The sequence below is a fragment of the Cricetulus griseus genome, chromosome 7 (genome assembly GCF_003668045.3).
Source record: "Cricetulus griseus strain 17A/GY chromosome 7, alternate assembly CriGri-PICRH-1.0, whole genome shotgun sequence".
Classification (NCBI taxonomy): domain Eukaryota; kingdom Metazoa; phylum Chordata; class Mammalia; order Rodentia; family Cricetidae; genus Cricetulus; species Cricetulus griseus.
Genome location: NC_048600.1, coordinates 12,196,063 through 12,216,717, shown reverse-complemented (window position 1 = coordinate 12,216,717; position 20,655 = coordinate 12,196,063). Strand labels below are relative to the sequence as shown.

General features: G+C 44.8%; 1 protein-coding gene and 1 long non-coding RNA gene across 2 annotated transcripts in view; both read left to right on the top strand.

Annotated features, from left to right (window-relative positions):
- Positions 1 to 6,160: 6,160 nt before the first annotated feature.
- LOC118239166 lies at positions 6,161 to 9,559 on the top strand. Its single transcript, XR_004770798.1, has 3 exons — positions 6,161 to 6,278; positions 6,779 to 6,822; positions 9,469 to 9,559. It is a non-coding gene; the product is annotated as an uncharacterized LOC118239166 (long non-coding RNA).
- A 291-nt stretch (positions 9,560 to 9,850) lies between these two features.
- Positions 9,851 to 20,655, top strand: part of Plb1 (phospholipase B1) — a 93,910-nt gene continuing 83,105 nt past the window's right edge. The window contains exons 1-4 of the mRNA XM_027424423.2: positions 9,851 to 9,904; positions 12,399 to 12,485; positions 17,003 to 17,065; positions 17,616 to 17,692. Of these exons, the coding sequence (XP_027280224.2) occupies positions 9,863 to 9,904; positions 12,399 to 12,485; positions 17,003 to 17,065; positions 17,616 to 17,692 (269 nt within the window). The 5' untranslated portion in view covers positions 9,851 to 9,862. The remainder of the gene's footprint in view (positions 9,905 to 12,398; positions 12,486 to 17,002; positions 17,066 to 17,615; positions 17,693 to 20,655) is intronic.

Genomic DNA, 20,655 nt, shown 5'->3' with positions numbered 1-20,655 from the left:
GTGACATGTTGGAGAGCGGCATATCAGACATCCTGCATATCAGATGTCTACACTACAATTCATAACAGTAGCAACATTACAGTTCTGAAGTAGCAATGAAGTAATTTTTGGTGTATGGGGGGGGGGTCCACAGCATGAGGAACCGTATTAAAGGGTTCTCAGCATTTGAGAACCATTGCTCTACTTGTGCCTCTGTTATTCCCGTGGAGGAACAGAGACAGCACAACACTTAAAGGATAAAACCAACGTGGGGACAGCCTCTAGTATCTTGACTCCCTTGAGGGGTAAAGTGTCCTGGGAATTGTAGGTTGGAGGCTGTCTCTCATGTGGCTTCCCCATTCCATGTAGTCACAGTGGCCATTCTAGCTGTTCCCCTTATTATGGGCTAGGTTTCTCTAAGACCTGAATGCCATAAAGCAGCTTTACATGTTAAATGGCTGGCTGGGTTTAATGGATGTGTATGCTGAAGTGTGTGTGTGTGTGTGTGTGTGTGTGTGTGTGTGTGTGTGTGTGTGTGTTCTGTTGTAAGGACTTTATTGGTGTTCCCACTTATTTTAAGAAAAATAAACTGACACACATTTTAGAAAATGGGATCTTTTAGAAGTTTATTTATTTGGGTTTTTTGAGACAGCGTTCCTCTTTGTAGCCCTGGCTATCTTGGAACTCGATCTATAGACCAGGCTGGCCTCCAGCTCCCTGAGATCCAACTGCCTCTGCCTCCTGTGTGCTGAGATTAGAGGCATGCACTACCACTGCCTGTCTCAAAGTTTACATTTAAATCCCCCTTAACACAGCCAGGAAGTTTGGCCAGTGGTTTCGAGGGAGATACCACTGTGAGTCAAGGAGATGTGTATCATTTGCATATAATTTGCATCCAGTGTTTCTATGTGGTCACTGAGTTTGAGTGCTATTCTCCAGTAATCGTCTAACTACAGTTAAACAATGGGTACCCAGGTGGCCCTAATTTTAGTCTCTTGGCCCTGTTGCTTATTAATGGTAGCTCAGAAACGCAGGGTGATGAGTTAGTGGGAGGTGAGAGGCAGGCAGAGGGCCAAGTGAGAAGATGCTATGAGAGCCATGGGACATGGCTTGGAGAGGCCCAGTTCAGGTTAATAGTGTGTTCTCCAGAGGGCAGGGAGCCTTGAATATGGGTGGTGGTGGTGGTGGGGTTCCAGTTAGTACAGGATCTTGAATTTGCCGGCAGACCTGGCCTTAGTGGTTATGTTGGGACTTTGGAGTGTGGGTCTACTCTCTGTACCCACATAGGCCATTCTCTGCTGACCTTGTCACACTGTTCTTATCTTCACAGTCCACTCTCTGACACCATCAGACATTAAACTCGTGGCAGCCATTGGCAACCTGGGAACTGTAAGTATTTCATATAGCTTGGCCTCGGGGACCATTTGGTACCAGTGACACCATGAATAAGCTCCTGATGATGTCTTGGCAGAATGTTCTGTTTGAGGCTAGGTGTGGTGGCACAAGGCTGTAATCTGAGCACTTGGGGGATAAAGGCAGAAGAACCAGAAGTTCCAGGTCATCTTCAACTACAAAATAATTTGGAGGCTAGCTGGGCAGTGGTAGCACATGCCTTTAATCCCAGCACTCAGGAGACACAGGCAGGTGGATCTCTGTGAGTTTGAGGCCAGCCTGGTCTCTGTCTCAGATAGCGCTCCATTTGGGAGCGAGCCTTGTATGAGTCAAAGATGTCCTAAACTCTTAGAGGGAGGACCTAATTTAAGAAAAAAAAAATCAAATGAATTGCCACAATCATCTCAGGGAATACCTGAGTTCCTCATTAGTAAGTTAAATCCACTGGTAAGTATTACATTGCTTCAGTTTTCTACAAGTACTTATTTTGATATATATTGCTCATCTCTTTATATTATCTCTTTGTATTTCTCACCTCTGTTCTTGCCATTAGTCACCTTTGGCCCCCTACTTTCCCTTTTGCTTTCTCTTTCATTTCACATATTCATTCATAATTTCGTGTATCTATGTAAGATATGGGAACTACAACAAGAGAAAATGTTTGATATTTGTCTTTCTGAAATTGGCTTAATTCCCATAACATGATTGTCTCCAGTTTCATCCCTTTTTCTTTCAACAATATGACTTGATTCTGTATGACTGAGAAAATTCCACTATGTATATAAACCACATTTTCTTTACCCACTCCTCTGGGTAAAGTTGGATAAGTAGGTTGGTGTAATAATTTGTTATGAATAGTGCTGCAACAGACGATGATGTGTAAGTATTTTGGATGTGTTGACTTGGAATCCTTTGGGAGTGGTGTGGGTGGGTCATACAGAAAACCTATCTTTAGTTTTCAAGATGCCTCCATACTGAATTCCACAGTCAAGGCACAGGGTTGATAAGGCAATTTTTAAGCTTTTGCATTTATAAGAGAAAGGAAATTCCATGTTTGCTCTGAATGTTTTTCTTAAAAAACAAAACATGGAGGGTCTGGAGAGTTGGTTCAGTGCTTAAGACACTTGTTGGACCCAGAAGACCAAGGTTCAATTCCCAGCACCTATGGGGCAGCTCACAACCATCTCTAATTTCAGTCCTAGGAAACTGGACACCCTCTTCTGACCTTCTGACCTTGATGGGCACTTGGGTCCCCCATGTGGTTGCACAGATACACATGCAGCAAAATACTCATAAAATAATTTTAAATATACTGATATTAATCAACATGTGTAATTGTGATAAACATGAATTTATAAATTTTACTATCTTAGCTACTTAAATACTTATTTATGATACTTAATACAATGCAAACATAGGAAGTAGTGACAAGAAAATGACATTCAGCAGAGGCACGGCCCTTGGCCCTTCCTGGCTTCCCTGTGTCCTTCCTCACTATACCCACTGCCCTCTAGTAACACTCCCTTCCCCCTTCTATCTCGTGTGTTCTCATGCTTTCCCACCCCTTTCTGAAAGCCTCTTTCTCCCTCTCTAGTTTTCTTGCTGCTCCCCACACTCTCCTTGGCATAAGGAACCTGCATTCTGCCACAGAAACACGGGCACATCCATGTTGAAGCAGCCCTTCACACAGTGGGGAAATGAATGGATGATGGACATGTGGTACACATACACAGTGGAACCTTACTTGGCCACAAAGAAAAATAAAGATTTGAAATTTGCAGGAAAATGGATGGAATTGAGATAACCCAGGTCCAGCAAGACAAATACTACAGTTCCTTTGTATACGTAGACCCAAGCTTCCATATGAGTCGTTTTATAAGTGTGCAGCTGAGTAGTATAAAGTATATTTTCACTGGATAGCCAGTCTCCAGAACATTCTTCACCTTACAAAACCGAAACTCTTCACACATTAAATAATAATTCATCTTGCATTTTCCCAGCCCCACCCCACATACACACATTTCCACTTTTGGTTTCCATGAGTTTGATTAGAGACTTCACATCCTTGAAATCATGTAGTAGTATCCTTCTTTATATAAACAACTTATTTTGATGAACATAATTTCCTCCTGTGCCAGATGCTTCCTTTTTGAGGGTGACTAATATTCCCTTGTATGCATGGACATACCATGTTTGTTTATCTGTTCATGCATGGACATGAGGCTGAGTCATCTTCTGGCTATTGCCAATCCTGCTAAAAAAAACAAAACTGTGTACAAATAATCTCCCCAAGATCCTACTTTTCATTCTTTTGGAAAGATGCCTTTAAATATGACACTAGATTACAAGATAAGTATACTTTTAATTATTTTTTGAGGAAGTTGAAAGTGATGGTGCATGTTTATAATTCCAATGTAGGGAAACTGTGGCAGGATCAAAGCAGATCTGAGGCCAGCCTGGGTTAGACAGCAAGTTCCATGCCAGGCTGAGATATATAGTGCTATTTTGTCTTTTAAAAAGAATTACTTTTCTGAGGAATTGTTGTACTGGTTTTCATAGAGGCTACTCAATTTACATTCCCACCAGTAATGCACAGAATCCCAGTTCTTTCATATTCTCAACTCATATTTTCTTTTTGTTTGGTTGGTATTTATTTATTTATTTTGGTTTTTCAAGACAGGGTTTCTCTGTGGCTTTGGAGGCTGTCCTGGAACTAGTTCTTGTAGACCAGGCTGGTCTTGAACTCATAGAGATCTGCCTGCCTCTGCCTCCTGAGTGCTGGGACTAAAGGTGTATACTATCACCAAACGGCTTGTTTGGTTGGTTTTTTAGACTTTATTATATGAGATGTGTCTGATGTCAGCTGACCTCTGCTGAGCCTGTGCTGTAGACACTGAAGCAGCTATTCAGGGTTCCTGCAGGTGTGACCCACTCCCTAGGGGGACTCTCTGGTTCCTCTGCTCTGGATAGAGAAGTCTCTGTGGAGTCCTGTTCTAAATCTAAAACTCTCGTGTGTGGGCTTGGACCTTCCAGCTTCACTTTGAGACAGCATTCCCTGCTCATGTATGGTGAGGTTGTCTGTTCTCATTCCCTCCTCTTGTTATTGGGCAAGAGTCAGGACCTACAGAGACGGAATGAAGCTTGGGCCAGAATGACCTCTGACCTCACCAGTCCATAGCCAGGCCCTCTACCTTGGATGAAACTTGAAGGCCCAGCTCCTTGTAGGCCACCCTTTTCTGTCTGTCCTGAGAGCCAGATGTGCCATGTATTAAAATGCAAACATACACACACACACACACACACACACACACACACACACACACACACACACACAGAGAATACTAGTGGCAGACTTTAAAGTCCTTAATGTTAACACTTTTGCTTTGAGTTTCTGAAGTGTCTGAAATGAAGAAATGCTCTCTTACTTGGGAGTCTCTAAAACCTGTTAATTGTTTTAGATTTGTATTTCCTCTCAAACATTTTAAAATAAGATCTGCAAATATTTTCACAATTTATATTCAATAACACCTGTGAAACATGTTCCATACAAGAAAAATCCAGATGTACAGCACAAGAAAAATTCTTTTAAAAGATCTGTTCACATCCTGTGCCTTGGCCTCCTTTAACATGTATGTTCACTTATATGTACATACACAATCCAGTACATTTGAGGCGGTGAATATAGGGACATACATGACATATGAAACCTAAATGGTATCATAACACAGTAGTACATCTGAAAATCTTTTTTTTTCATATTTAACTATCAAAGACATCTCCATGCCAAACAGTGAGAGCTTATGATCTTATTTGGCTTAGGACCTTGAGGTCATAGCATTGGCCAGGCATTCATCTAATGAAATTGAGGAGAAAGAACGCTGGCCATTGTCGTGGTTTCTGGGCCATCTCAACTGAGCTTCTCCACATCCTGGCCTTGTCATTTTCTTTCTTCCTCCCTTCTTCCTTCTCTTGAGCACCTACTCCCCTTCTGCAATTCAAATAATTGCAAAAGAAGCAAATTTGTGGTCCTGAAACGCTGTGTCTTTAATCCAATCAGCTGTCAGCATTGAAATCGGGAGGTTTTCAAATATCTGTGTTTCCTTTGTCTGCAATATGAGATCTGGCAGCCACAGGTTCCCTGCCTCTCAGGCAGCTATATGCTCAAGCTGGCAGACAGCGCCCCCTGTGGTCTGACCCAGTCTGTCCAGCTTGCAGGGCCCAGGAGGTCCACTCCCTTGACTGCCCAACTCATAGCTCTGTTTCACAGCCCCTGACTTGCATAGTCCAGGGATTTTTGTTCAGCTTGTTCCCTCTCCCTGGAAGGTGACCTCCCCAAGTCCCTCTTACTGACAAGTGAGAGACATGACCCCAGGGAGAGGGATTTGTTCTTAGATCGCTTTAAAGACATGACCCAATTCCATGGGCTGGCCAGGTTGAAGCTGGTGGCTGGGACAATGAGGACAACTGTCTACCTGTGGCCACTGTACCCTGTCCTAGGCCCCAGGAATACAGTCAAGTACAAACAGATGGAAACACCTATCTTTAGTGGCTCTTACATTCTAGTCAAAGTGGGAGAGATGAAAAAGTCACCCTTAGATTGTGGAGGACTAAGGAAAATCGGTCTTTTGGCTCTGTGTAGACTATAGTATGAATATAGTGTGACTCATGATGTATTTAAATCTATACTCTGGGGAAAGCTCTCAGCCATTCTGTTGTGAGGGTCTGACAGACAAGCTGAGGGGGAGCAGGGTGTGTCTTCCTCCCCATAAAGTGAGCAAGGTGGACTTGGTCCTCCTGTGAACTTGTAGCTTCCCTGCATCGTTCTGGCTTCCCCTGGCTGACTAGTCACACCTGTGTCTCTTCCAGCCTCCAGCCTCTGGCAAGGTCACCGTGAAGAAAACTCAAAGGTACCCATCCTGGAACACAGCTAGCAGGGATGCCCCACCCGTATTCTCCTCTAACTTCTTGCTCAATTGATGGGGGTGGGACACCAAGGACCAGAGAGTTGAAAGACATTGCTTCAGGCTTAGGGACAGGGGAGCAACCAGAACCAGTTTCCAGCTTTCCAGCACCCTTGCAGAACCTGTGACTCCCCATGGCTCCTCTGGGTGAATGAGAAGTGGGAGAGGCCAGAAAAAGGGAATTCCTGTGTCTGTTACAGGCCTCCTCCCTCTGCTCTTGGGTGACCTTACAGGGTTTGGACCAGAGTCATTTTATACTGGACTCAGTGTTCCCCTCAGCTTTGAGCAGGACTAGAGGGGAAGAGGGTCCCAAGGGAGCTGTTTGCCCATGACTAACCCCAGAGCCAGGGTGAGCTAAAGCTTGTTAGGACTGGTCTATGCCGGCCAAAGAGAGGGCTCCATGGGTGACAAAAGTAGTCTTATCCTTTTGTGTTCGCCTCTTACAGCATCAAGAATGAACCACAACACGTGTGCATGGAAGCCATGACAGGTGAGTCCTGGCTTTCTAGCCAGATTCCAGATTGTCCCCAACCCTGTGACGCAGCAGACATTTTGTTAATAAAGAAGATGTACTTGACTTTATCACCAGTGCCTGCGAAAGGGGGAAGGCATGATAGGATAAGGGAGGCGGGGAATGGAAGGTCACATGTCCTGAATAGAAAGCATGAGAGATGGGATATGAAAGAAGGACTGGGATGACAGACAAAGCCTTAAGGGTTCTGGCTCCTCTAGGACCTCAGAGGTGGATTCATGACACTTACCTGAAAAGACGTCCTGGACCCTTCTTCCTGCCCAAGGGGAAGACCCTAGTCTACCTTTCCATTTATTTGCAAAATAAAACCTCATCCTATATTCAATATTCTCTCTCCCCCCTCTCTCCCTCCCTCCCTCCCCCCCTCCCTCCCACCCTTCCTCCCTCCCTCCCTCCATAAAGACATGTCCTAGGTTCTAGAAAATGAAATGAAGGAAACGAAAAGAAGTAATTGTGATTAACATGTTGACATTTATTTGCATACAAGTGTGCAGCTGAAGCCACTCACTGTGAGCTGAGCTTCTTCATCTGATGCCAGAGGACCTTTGTGATTCTATTAAGTTATCCTAAAATGGCGAGTCCCTTGACGCTACTGAGCTAGACTGGGTAGTGTCCCATGCTTGCTGCTTGTGAGATGAATTGACCATACAGATGTTAGGCTGGGCTGTCATGCTGCTGCAGTGATGGGCAAGGGATAACTGGTCCCCTGTCAGCTGAGCCTGGGCATTGATACAAAGGGTTTGTGATGTATTAGGTTCTTAGGACAGGGATGAGGATCCTGTCCCTCCTTTGTTCATGTCCCAACAAGGAAGGCTGAGGCCACTGTCCTCTTGTCACCTGATTAGCAGGTGAGGTGTTAGGGTTAGAGTGGTAGGAAGGTCTCCTAGGCAGGAGTCAGAGTGCTCACTGATTTGTGGCTGTCACAGCTGTGCCAACACCTAGATATCTTTCCATTCAAAAGCTATGAGAGAAAAGAAGTGGTCGATTTGGGAATGCCTAGGGATACACTTTGGACCCCAGAAACCCCAGTACCTCTCTGCTGATTTGCCTGGTTTCTCATTTGCCTCCATCTCTCCCCCTCCCCCTGCCAAGCCAAATCACCCCTTTGAGGCACACAGTGATTAGGAATCCCAGCTGGGCAGAGGGCAGCAGAGGAAACTGGAAAGGCAGAGCTTGCTCTGAAACCATCAGCATCAGATGTCAAAAGCTGGTGGTACCCTGAGTAGGGAAGGGCAATGCCATGGCTGAAACAACACTGACAGCCATGGCAGGAGTTCCACAGAGAAAGTGGTCCAGGGATATCCAGACCCATTCAGTGTATGAGGCCATTGGTCCAGGCTCAACCCTCTTATCCTCTGGCCCCAGAATTTTAGAGCACTTTAGTGACCTCCAAATCAAGCCATGCCCTGGGCTGTCATGGGAGCATTTTGAAGATGGAAAAACTGAATGTTAGGCAGATAAATAGACTTTTCCAAGGTTGCTTGTTCAGTAAATAGTATGGTCTCTGTAAACCAAGGGCATCTATCCCCTTAGCCTTGCCTTTTGCTCTTCACCCTACCATCATAGAACCCCAAAAGAAAGATTAAATAACAATAGTCTAGAAACCAAAAGACGAGAATGATAGACACAAGTTTTGTGAAAAGTTTTAAAGTCTAATTGGTCACTTTTACTTTGGAAAGCTGTTATTTCCAATGATTTATTACCGTGACTTAGTGTTCATGTGTTTCCATCTGTCTTTAGCATCTATCCTCCCACACGGAATGGAGCGGTTCCCATGTGCACACATGCATGCCATTCTTATCATACTGAACTGAGTTCAAAGCTTTGTATTTCCTACCCATGGCTCTGGGATCCTATAAGCTTGTCACAGCTGAGAAAAACAGACTCATGTGTCTGGGTTAAGGATGCCAATGCCAACTTGCATATGAGTTAGGTAGTCACCTGGGGTCATGAAGCCAAGCAACTAGTCCTCTGACCTTCAGCCCAGTTTTCCTTTCTCAATGCCTGTCATCTGCAGAGCGTGTTCCCCTGTATAGAACTCTCCAACTGGCCCCTGGATCCTGCTTCCAAAGACCCTGAGGCTCTTGGGATCAGGCACAAAGAAAGGAGTGGAGAATGGCATTTCCCTCTGCCACCCACCCTCCCTACTCTGCCCCCTCCTCTCTGAAGAGCAAGACACAACTTAAGTGCTCATGACAACACTATTTTTAGCAGTTTTCTGGCTGTCAGCTTGGCGACATGTTCTCTGTGTGTTCCCTGGAGCTTTCCTACCCTGCTGTCACTCACAGGGAGCAGCCCAGAGCTCTAGTTCTAATCCCAGTAGCTCCTGTCAGCTGGGAGACCTGACACAGCTTGCTTGATGTCTCTATCTCAGTTTCCCCAGGAGTAAATGAGAGAATGCCTGGAGAGCACTCAACCCTGGGCCTGGCCCAGCTAGGCAGATGCTCAATTTAGCTCCCTTCACTTTCCAGGGTCGGCCTGGGGGTGGGGGGTGACCTCCCAACATGGTGTAAAGGCTGTTCCTTTCGATGGGGGCAGCTATTCTGTCTTGTCTCTCTAGGGAACCACAGTTCATCTTTAGATGATCCCTGGCTCTCTCTTTAGCCCTTTCAGATATCATCAGACATTTCAACCCTTCTGTTCTGATGCCCACGTGCTCTCCTGGGAAGAGCGGTGCAGCCCACAATATGGTTGAGTAAGTCACGTTCTTGTTCCTCTCTGGTGTCATGCACTCTTGCTAGCCTTGCGTTTGTAGGGACAGTCAGAGAGGTTTAAAATAGAGGACTTTATTAAATACCTTCCCCCTGCTGATTTCAGTTGGCTTTAAAAGACAGGGCAAGTCTGCTCTCAGAAGCCTGGGTGATTCAGGGGAGCCTCAGGCTCAGAGACTGACAGCTGTGCTGGGGTGTGGGGCTCAGCTTCCTGGCCCTCAGAAATATATTTTATTGGTTGTTCTTTCTATCTCCCTCCACCCCCGCCTCTGCACAGAGACTTGTGGATGCAGGCTAAACAGCTGGTGAGACATTTGAAAGAGAATCCGGTAAGAGGCTTTCTAACTCTGGTGTGGGTGGGCTGTCCAGGTTTGCTGCAAGGCAATGACACAGAGTGGCAATGACACTGGTACCAATTTGCCATGAGCACAACTCAGGTCCTGGCCTCTTAGGAAGTGTCCCTCCACTGTAGTACTCTGAAGGTCACTAGGGAGAAGAGTGAGTAGCTCTATTTAGAATGATTTTCTGTGTGAAACTACAGAGAGTTAGCAGCTGGACTAAATGACCTTTCACATAAGGAGGTGATTGGCTTCTGGAGAAAGGAGGAAAGGAAGGGAGAGAAAAGCTTGAATGTGACCTGTGACCTGGACTTTTTCTGCTTATCACTGTGTGATTCTTTCTGAGTAAGGCATCCAGCCTCCCCTAAACTTGGCTTTCCTATTTAAGAAATGGAGTAGTGAGAGAGCCTGACACGCAGGTTTATAGAGGATCGGATGAGATATTGAATGTGCCTGGCTCAGGTGATGCTCAATAAAAGCCGATAGTTATCATTGTCATTGTAGCAATAATTGCTGCGATGAATAATCACCACAGTGCTGGAGAGATGGCTCAGTCAGCAAAATGCTTGTTGTGCAAGCGTGAGGACCCGTGTTCCATTCCCAGCACCCACGTAATAACTAGGCAGAATGGTATGTGCCTGCAGTCCCAGCACTGGGGAGGGAGGAGACAGGAGGATCCCTGGGTCACACTGACCAGCCAGTCTAGCCAAATTCAAGAGCACTGGGTTCAGCAAGAGACACTGTCTCAGAAACAGAGTGGTTGACAAAGATACCTAACACACACACACACACACACACACACACACACACACACACACACACACACACACACACACACGGACCAAAATACCTGACAAGAAACAACTCAGGGAGGAAGAACTTACTTTGGTTCACGGTTTGTGGGGATGCAATCCACCATGCAGGGAAGGCAGGGCAGTCAGGGCATGAGTCATCTGGTTATAATGTATCCCTCAGTTAGGAGGCAAAGAGATGAATGCATGCCCCTCTGGCTTTCCCTTCCTTCCTCTTTGATTCAGCCTAGGCCCCTAGCCCACAGGATAGGGCTAACCATATTTAGGGTGGCTCTTCCCTTCTCTAGCCTTTCTGAAGCTGCCCTCACAAGCAAGCAGAGAGGTGTGTCTCCTAGGTGATTCTGAATCCTGTCCAAACCAGGGGTGGTGGCTTATAATCTGTATTCCCATCACTCAGGGGGCCAAGGAAGCAAATCTTAGGCAATTTGGGACCAGCCTGCTCTACAGAGTTAGACTTTATCTCAAAAACAAAACAAAAGCCATAAATAAATCAACCCAGTCTCGCTGGCAATGGTTAGCTATCATAATGATAATAAGAATGTAATTGTTCTCCATAATAGCTGGGCGGTACTGGATCCAACCCTGTAATTTTAAACATGAAGAAACTAGAATTCCAAGAAGTCATATGACAAGGCCAAGTTCATGCAGTCTGTTAGAGCTAAACCCTAAAGAGCAGAGCTCCCAGTGTTACCAGTGCTGTCTCAGAAAACAAGTTTGCTTTGTATCTAAGTGATATATGTTCACTAGAGAAAAATCAGAAAACAAGTGAGCAAATGTAATATTAAAGCCACCCTTAGGCCTAATGCCCAATGATAATTACTAACAGTGACTTTGTGTGTATTCCCTTCTACATTTTTCTAATTATGTGTCTCTGTATAAAATGCGGTGTTACTGAATAGATATGCTTTTTGCAATCTACTTTTCTCAGTTTTTCTGATATTAATTAGTTTCTATTATCATTTTAACAGCCACATACTGGTTCACTTACATAAATGTGGCAGAGCTTACACAAGAATATACTTCTTCAGATATTTATGCTGTTTGCTAGTTTTCATTCCTATGAACAATGTATCTTTGTAGCTAGATCTTGTATGGTCCTTCTTTCTTTAAAATACACTTCGGGAGCTGGGCCTGGTGGTACAGGCCTGTAATCATAGCTACTTAGGAGACTGAGGCAGGAGGATTGCAGGTTCAAAGCCCTCCTGGTTACAGAGTGAGTTTAAGGCCAGCCTGGGAAATTTAGTGAAACTCTATGTTAAAATAAAAAGAGGGCATTGTAGCTCAGTGATACTTACTTAGCATACACAAGACACTAGGTTCAATCTGATATTGAAGAAAAAGAAAACTTTTTAACAAGGTAGTCCCTTAGTACAACAAGGTCCAAATTGCCTTCAGAACAGTTATTCCACATTAGTCTACCAAGTATTACTTTTGACAGAGAGAGAGAGAGAGAGAGAGAGAGAGAGAGAGAGAGAGAATGATGAACACCCAAGCCAATGGTAGCTCATGCCTATAATCCTAGCTCTCAAGAGGCAAGAGGATCAGATGTTTGAGGCTAACAGAAACAAACCCATAACAGTGACTTAAGGTAGCTGGTGTGTGAGATTGAGAAACATGGGCAGACAGACTCCTGGCCCAAGCTCTTACCACCATCTCTTTGCTGTGTGTTCCAGCAACTTGACTTTAAGAAGGACTGGAAACTCATCACCGTGTTCTTCAGTAACACAAGCCAGTGTCACCTGTGTCCCTCTACCCAGCAGGTAAGCTGCAGGCTGGGAGGCTGAGGGGCAGCTGGTGTAGAGCAGACAGGCTAACCCTGTCTGAGCACTGTCTACTGAGCTAATGGTGAGGCTCCTAGTTCAAAATCAGGACAGGTGGATAAGTGAGTCAGGTGAGTGAGTAGATGGATGGACAGATGGAAGATGGATGGATGGATGGATTCTCAAGAAAACAGATGAAATAATACGTATTTGCTTTTCTCCCTGCAGTATTTTAGTATGATAACATGTGCAGAACATAAAATTCACCATCTTAGCCATTTCTGTGGGTTGTTCTGAGTTGGGTGGGATTAAATGCTGTCACAAGTGCATGCCCACAGTTGTACATCTATAACTATCACAGGAGCCAGGAATGCTTTTAAATTTTTGTATTTTAAATTTGTAAAAGAAAATTTATTTTATATTTATTGTTCAAAATAATGTGTCTTGTGTATACATTGTGTATATGTATACATGCATATAATGTACTTTCATTATATCCCCACACACCCATTACCCTCTCTCCTCCCCCTCCCCTGCTTGCCAAACAGTTCTTGCTCAAGTGTTTACCTAATTATTCTTTATCAATAAAAACTCAGGAGTCAGATATGGAAGTAAGAACCTGAGTGATCAGAGAAGCAGCTGCAAAGTGACCAGTGACCTCCTATCTCTTTCGTTCCTCCATCCAAAAAGGCCGAGACCCTTTCTAAGCCCCACCCTACCACTCTCTGTCTCTCTATCTGTCTTCAGTCCTCCAAAACCTCTATGGTTAATTTTGGTCAGCTAGTAGCTAGTTCTACTCTCTGATTCAAAGCAAACTTTATTGTCAGAATGTGATTACCCTTCTAGGTTTGTAGGCCCTTTCTTCACCCTGATGTATCCTTTGCTGTGCAGGAGATTTTAGATTTAATGTGATCTTACTAGGGATTTTAATACCCACCAATCTCTCATATGAGGAAAAGAAATTCAGGCTTAAATAAATGGTGTTTAATGATCTTTCTACACCTGAGGAGGATCAACTTCCTAGTTAGTTAAGAACTGTTTTGCCTTTCTTGATCTGCCTTCAGTGAGTGCTTTCTTTAGAGAATACTGTAGGATGCATACATTTGCCTCACCCTAAACCTATCAGTTCCAGCTTGGGTGAGAAGGCTAGTGTTTACCAAAAGCAAGCAACCTGTGGATTTTACTGTTCAAGCTCATTGGCTTTCCTGGGAACAAAATGCAGAGTTCTGTTTGATATTTGCATAGGTGATTATATTGCAGATTGTGACTTCAGTATTTATGGAAGGCCATGTCCAATTAGCTAAAAGTGTAAGTGATGGCGGGGGAACATAGGCTCTGGCATTATAAATGACATACAGACTCTTCTTCAGGAGTCTAAAGTCAAGCTGCCACCAAGCAACCTCTGTCAATTATCATGGCTTGCCTACTGACCCCTCAGCTTAGCTCCCAGGACCTCAGTCAGGCCATGGCTTGGGCATGGTGAAGTATCTTGATATGCCCTTCCCTTTGCACAACTTGCCTTCTTCCAAATGCTGTGTACTTCCGCCAATCCCTGGGACACTGTCAAAGTTTCCTTTCCTTAGTCCTGTAGAACCCTAGGAGAATCGTGGTAAAGAATCCCCCACTCCCGTAGCTAGCTCTCTGAGTTCTGAGTATATCATGTACACATGATGAAACTTTCTGCCCACCTCTGCCAAGTGAAATTTACATGCTCTGTTTGTTCTCTCTGGGGTCGTTGTGCATTTTAACATTAACTCATGAATTATGTATCCCTGCATTGAAATATTCAAGCATGCATTTAGACATGACTGCATTCCTCTACATAGCCACTCATTGCTCTTCAGCCACTCACCCATTATCATACCCATATGTAAATTAACCCTCTTACATGCAGATTCAGACACATGCTGTCATAGCTGCAATGAGTTTGCTCAGGCTGGCACTGATTTATTTTTTATGTGTGAGTGTGCATTCACGGATACTTATACTCATTCACGATTTCTTCTCTGCATGCTAACTTGCAGTCAAGCAAATGTACATGATTTCTTGCCTTTAATGTATTTATCCCTTCAAGCATTATTGAATACATGATGCATTCTAAGTATATGGGTCCCATTTATGTGACTTTTTAAAAATTATATTTTAGTCCCACAAGTAGTACACAAGTCTTTTTTTTTTACTTTTAAAATTCTTTGTTTTTTATTAAAATGTATCCAGTATGCATATTAATGGATTTGGTGTGACATTTCCACATAGGTGTGCACTGTGTGTCTTTCATCAACCACATATTTTCAAGACCCTGTCATGTTGACACCTACAGACTAGACCGAGTCTTGCTGACTGATTCGCTCCACAGTGCGAATTTGCCACCTCTTGTTTCAGTATTGGCTTACTGACAGCCATTTATCTTCTTTGAGTTTTTTAGTATTTTAAACACATAAAAGTGTTTTGCTAAGTTTTGAGGTCACGGTGGTGCTGGTATTAGTGAGTCCTCACAAATTAGTCAGAAATGTTGCAACAAAACTGTAAAATGAAGGAAGAAGGAAATGGAATAGAATGAACTGTAAAGTGTTCTAGTTTATTGCATGAAGTAAGGGGGCTATGGATTCACACACACACTGAGTCATGGTCCAAGTAGTCTGAAAACAAGTGTCTAGAATAGACATTATAGGCATATAATGTCTTCTACTTGGAAGCAGTGACAGTTGGTGAGTCAAGTGACAACCATTCCATGTCTGGGATGACTGGATGAGCCTAGATGCCCCAAATAGCTAGAGACAAAGCCTTGACCCACGGGTTTCTAAAGCAAGATTCACACTTGGGGGAGGCACCATGCTCCTCCACATCCCCTAGGGAGGGTGGATGCCCTGAATGTAAGGCAGATAGGCAGCAGAGACTTTTCTGGACCCACTTCCTAAGGCTCTCAGGGGGAAAGTGATGCTCAGAAGAATCCAGATTGAATGCTTATCACTGGTCATTGCAACAGAAGGGCAGGGCTGGCCTCTGCCAGCCTCCCACCAAAGCAGGGCAGAGGAGACACAGGGATGGACTTATTCCAAGGCTGTGGGTGGCAGGCAGCCCTCCCTGCAACCCCATCTGGTGATTGGCAGCTGTCTCTAGAGTCCCTGTCCTTGTCTCCCCAGGTAATAGCATAGATTCTTGCCCTTTCTTGTCTTGCTGTCTAAGCCACATCGCTTCAGGGGACAGCCAGTCTGCAGCCAGCTGAGGAGTTCCTCTTCTTGTGACTTTTATTTATTTTTCACACTGAAATGATAACCAGAGGTCACATTTAGAGGTGCTCTCATTTGCCTGTTTTCTCCCCTGCAAAGAGAGGGAGAGGGTTGCACTGACAAGCGGGGTGGGGGCAGGGCACAGACAGGTTTATACATTCCAGCAATGGGGCCATCTCAACCCTGTCTCTGGGACCCTTTCTCTTACTCACTCAAATGTGGCACAGGGAAAAAACAGGGTGGGGCATGAGAAGAGGGATCTGGCAAACAGCCAAGCTTGGATTTCTGGCCAGGAATCCAAAAGCTTTTGAGCATTTCATATTTGGGATTTTCAGACAATAAATGTTCAGTTGCATAAAAGCTATACAAATATCCCCACATCTAAAAGACTCCAAAGTCAGAAACATTTCTGGTCCCAAACATCTCCAGGAAGGGATATTTGGCCTGTGCCCTGTGGAAGTTTGGAGTTTTATATTTTTTATTGTGGTGTGTGTATATGCACACAAGATGATTACATGCATGTGAAGATCAGAGGACCTGTCAGTGTTCTCTTTCCATCATGAGGGTCCAGGGAATTGAACTTGTGTCTTCAGGGTTGGCAGCAAGTGCCTTTACCCAAGTTAACCATCTTACTGGCCTTTTCTTTCTTTCTTTCTTTCTTTCTTTCTTTCTTTCTTTCTTTCTTTCTTTCCCCCCTTCCTTCCTTCCTTCCTTCCTTTTAATGTTGTTGTTTACATTGTGTGTGTGTGTGTGTGTGTGTGTGTGTGTGATACTGTGATGTGTGGAGGTTGAAGAACAATCTAACTGGCCACCGGCTTACTGGCAGATGCCTTTACTCACTGAGCAATCTTGCCAGGTCTCCTTCTGAGGTTTTGAGATCTGTCTAGGTCTTAAATCCAGGTTGATCATGTTTCCTCTTCAGTATGGATTTTCTTCAGATAAAAGCAACTCCCTCAGCCTTTGGGAATGTGTCCCACCCTTCACTGGGAGAATCAGAGCCACAGCAGTGTTTCTCATCGTGTTTCAACCTTGGGCTTAGTCTCTGATGTGGAATGCCTCCCTACTGAGAGATTGATGGTTTTTCTGGTGGAGGATGGGTTAGAGAAACAGAGACTGGACCCAAAGCCCAAACCAAGATGAAGCAGCTTGGGGATTCTACACTTGTGGGGAAGCACGGTCTCCATTAAGCACTGGCCCATAGTCCCTTTGGGGTCATCTAAGTCTGGGTCCCTGGGCCTCATGTCCTCCCTATTTCCACATTTGCTCACCCCAGTTCTTCTCTCACAGAAAAGACATTTGATAAGGAGCATGGAAAAGATGTGTGAGATACTGGATTACCTGCACCAGGAGGTGAGTCAGGGGCTCCCCAGCCCCTGGGGCCTTGGGACATGGACCATGAGGCAAGCATCATTTTGGGTGCTTCCCAAAGCCCTTCTCAAGGGAAGCTGAGGTGGGATTTGATTGAGGAGGGAAAATGGATGTCTATGAGAGAACACGATCCTGAGGCACGGAAAACTTGAAGGACTGGTCTTGTCTCCATCATAAAAAGGGGCGCTTCTGAGAGGGGCTTGGCAGTTCTTAGAGGACTCAGTGCCCTCACTTTCTGACTGAGGCTGGCCTCTCTAGAAGCTGGAGGTTCTGAGCCCCCACGAGCAGGGCTGCACTGACCACCAGAGACAGGGACAGTTGCATTTCTAAGATGCACAGCTGGCAGCGGGGGGTTGTGGGGTGTGACGGTGACGGTGACAGTTTGGGACTAACCTCATCCAAACCCTCCAAAGGGTGGCCTCCAAACGAAGCCCATGGGGTTGAGAGAGCCCAGAGGCAGCCGTGGCAGCCATGGCAGCTTGGCAAATACCTGTGTCCCTTCCTGTCTCTTACGTCTCTTCATATCCCCTAGGTTCCCAAAGCATTTGTGAATTTGGTGGATCTCTCTGAGGTTTTGGCCATGTCTCATCAGCATCAGACTGGGCTCAGGTAAAAGAGAGAGAGAGACAGAGAGAGAGAGAGAGAGAGAGAGAGAGAGAGAGAGAGAGAGAGAGAGAGATGAATAGGCATCATCTGTTACGTGGTTGTGATTGTTAAATGCGGTACTGCACAGGCTTCCCACATAACGCTGATACCCTGGGGAGACCCATGCACGGAGGCTAGCCAGTCAAGCAGCTGTTAAACTCACATCCTAGTGAGTGGCAGAGTCAGTGGGATGTTGCAATAATTAATTTGGTTGATGCAATGGTAGAGCCCCACCCCCAACCTTGCAAATGATTTGAGAGTTTAAACCACAGTTGGTAGAGTGCTTGGCTAGCATGCAGAAATGGGGTTCAGTCTCTAGTACAGCATAAAACTAGGCATGGTGATACACATCTGTAGTCACAGCACTTGATGATAGATAGAAAGGAGGGTCAGAAGGGCAAAGCTGCATGCAACAGGTTGGAGGCAAGCCTGAGCCACTACATGAGACAGTCTTAAACAAAACAACCACAAACCCATTCTAGTTTGGCAAAATATCTCTGCGACAAGAAGCATTAGTGACTATGAAAAGGAAAAAAAAAACAGAACTAAATGTATTTTAATGTCTCAGAACTTGGTTCCTGTGTATTTCTGAACTTTCTCAGAGGATTTTCACTTTATCTTCAGAATCTGGTATTTGATGCTGAAAAAGAAGCTCATATGAAAAAAGTCAGAACAAGGACTGCTGAGAAAGGAAAGGGTTCTGAAGGGGAAGGAGGGTAAAAGGGGAATAGGAGAAAAATGATGGGATGTGGGTTTCTGAGGTGCAGAGAGGAAGAGGAAGGGAGAGGAAGAGCATCATAGCATGTCCTGGCCCTGTGGACAAGGAGTGCTTTCCACTCTGAACTGGCGATTTGTGTCAATTTGACACAAGCTAGAGTCAATCTGACAGGAGGGATCCCTAATTGAGAAAATGTCTCCATAAGATTAGGCTGTAACCAGGCGTTGGTGGCATATGCCTTTAATCCCAGCACTCCGGAGGCAGAGGCAGGCAGATCTCTGTGAGTTCGAGACCAGCCTGGTCTACAGAGCGAGTTCCTGGACAGTTTCCAAAACAATACAGAGAAACCCTGTCTAGAAAAACAAAAAAATTTAGGCTGTAGGTAAACCTGTAGAGCATTTTCTTAATTAGTGATCGATGGGGGATGGCCCAGTCTATTGTGGGTGAGGCCATCCCTGGGCTGGTGGTCCTGGGTTCTGTAATTAAGCAGACTGTGAAAACCATGAGAAGCTAGCCAGTAAGCAGCACCCCTCCATGGCCTCTGCACAGGCTCCTGCCTCTAGGTTCCTGCCATGTTTGAGTTGCTTCCCTGACTTCCCTCGGTGGACTGATTCAGGATTTGTAAGCCAAAGAAAATTATTTTCAAGTTGCTTTTAGTCTTGGTGTTTCCACAGCAACAGCATCCCTGAGAGAATTTGGTACCAGGTTTGTGGGGTGGTCCTGTGATAGACCTGATCCTGTTGTTTTGGGCTGGAGAATTGTGGGAACACTTTGGAACTTTGGACTGGAACAGCCACTGAGTGTTCAAAGGTTGACACATTGTTGTGAGAACTGGGAAGATGAACCTGAGAGTGGGGCAGATGACAGAGGTCTGGCTTGTGAAGTTTCCAAAGGAAGTTTGAGAAACACTTAAAGACATTGCATATTTTGAGTTAAGAATCTGTGATTCTGGTCAGCTGGGACTGGGGAATCAGCTGTAATTAACAAGATAACAGAAGTGAAGTCAAACAAAAGTGGTATTTTTGCTTTGCTTGGGCAATTGATACTGGCCGGCTGGAGCTGAGAAGTTAGTGGTGATTAAGAAAGAGGTGAAGTCTTCTAGGAAGTGTTACTATAGAGGAGACAGAAACGTGTGTTCCAGAGGTGGCCAAGGTTGTATCTTGTGCTGGCAGCCAAACTTGGTAGAATAAGAGTTACTCATGTGGTAATGGTTTTAAAGGCATGAAGACGTCATGGAGAGCAGCTGAGGGTTGGCACTGTATGAAGCACCCAAAGAAGAGCCTAGAAGAGGGAGAGGCTGGTGGTAAAAGTGCAGCCCGGTTGCAACAAGAGATCCTAAAAGTTTAGAGACACATGGGCAGCAGGATTTGGAGTGGTCGGAGCTTAGGAGATGACCCATATGTACTGCAGAGGATGGGGCTGGGTAAATGACACAGGCCCTTTGGAGGACACCAGCGAGTGGGTCCCAGACACTGAGTTATTTACACAGTTGGAATATGGTTTTGCTTTGTTCGGGGTGTAACTGTGCCCTGGTTCATCCCACTTGAAGTAAGAAAGTATTTAACTTACTTTTATTTTACAGGAGCCCACAGTTGAGAGACTGTGAATTTTTAAAGAGGTCTTGGAGTTTTATGGAGACTTTGTATTTTAAAGGAGACTTTGGATTTTTTTTTAAAGAGACTGGGTTTTGAAGTGTTTGAATTTGTAAAGATTGTGAGACTTTTAACTTCATAATGTTTTATGATGTGATGTTTATTAATATGAGATGTAAGAGATGAACAAGAAAGTAAAGGTTAACAGTCATGCGATTGTGTGTCAAGTTGACAGGGGTCTCTTGTGCTAACTAGTTTAATGTCATCTTGACACAAACTAGAGTCATCTGAAAGAAGGGAACCTGAATTGAGAAAAATGCCTCTATAATATGGGGCTTTAGCCAAAGCTGTATTTTCTTAGTGATTGATGGGGGAGGGCCCAGCCCATTGTGGGTGGGGATATCCCTGAGCTAGTGGTCCTGGGTGCTATAAGAAAGCAGGCTGAGCAAACCATGAGGTTTAAGACCCCTCCATGGCCTCTGCATCAGATCCTGTCTCCAAGTTTGAATTCCTGCCCTGACTTCCCTCACTAGACTGTGATTCAAAATATACCAGCCCTTTCCTACCCAAGCTGCTTTCATCACAGCACAAGTGACCCTAACTAAAATAGACCCCCC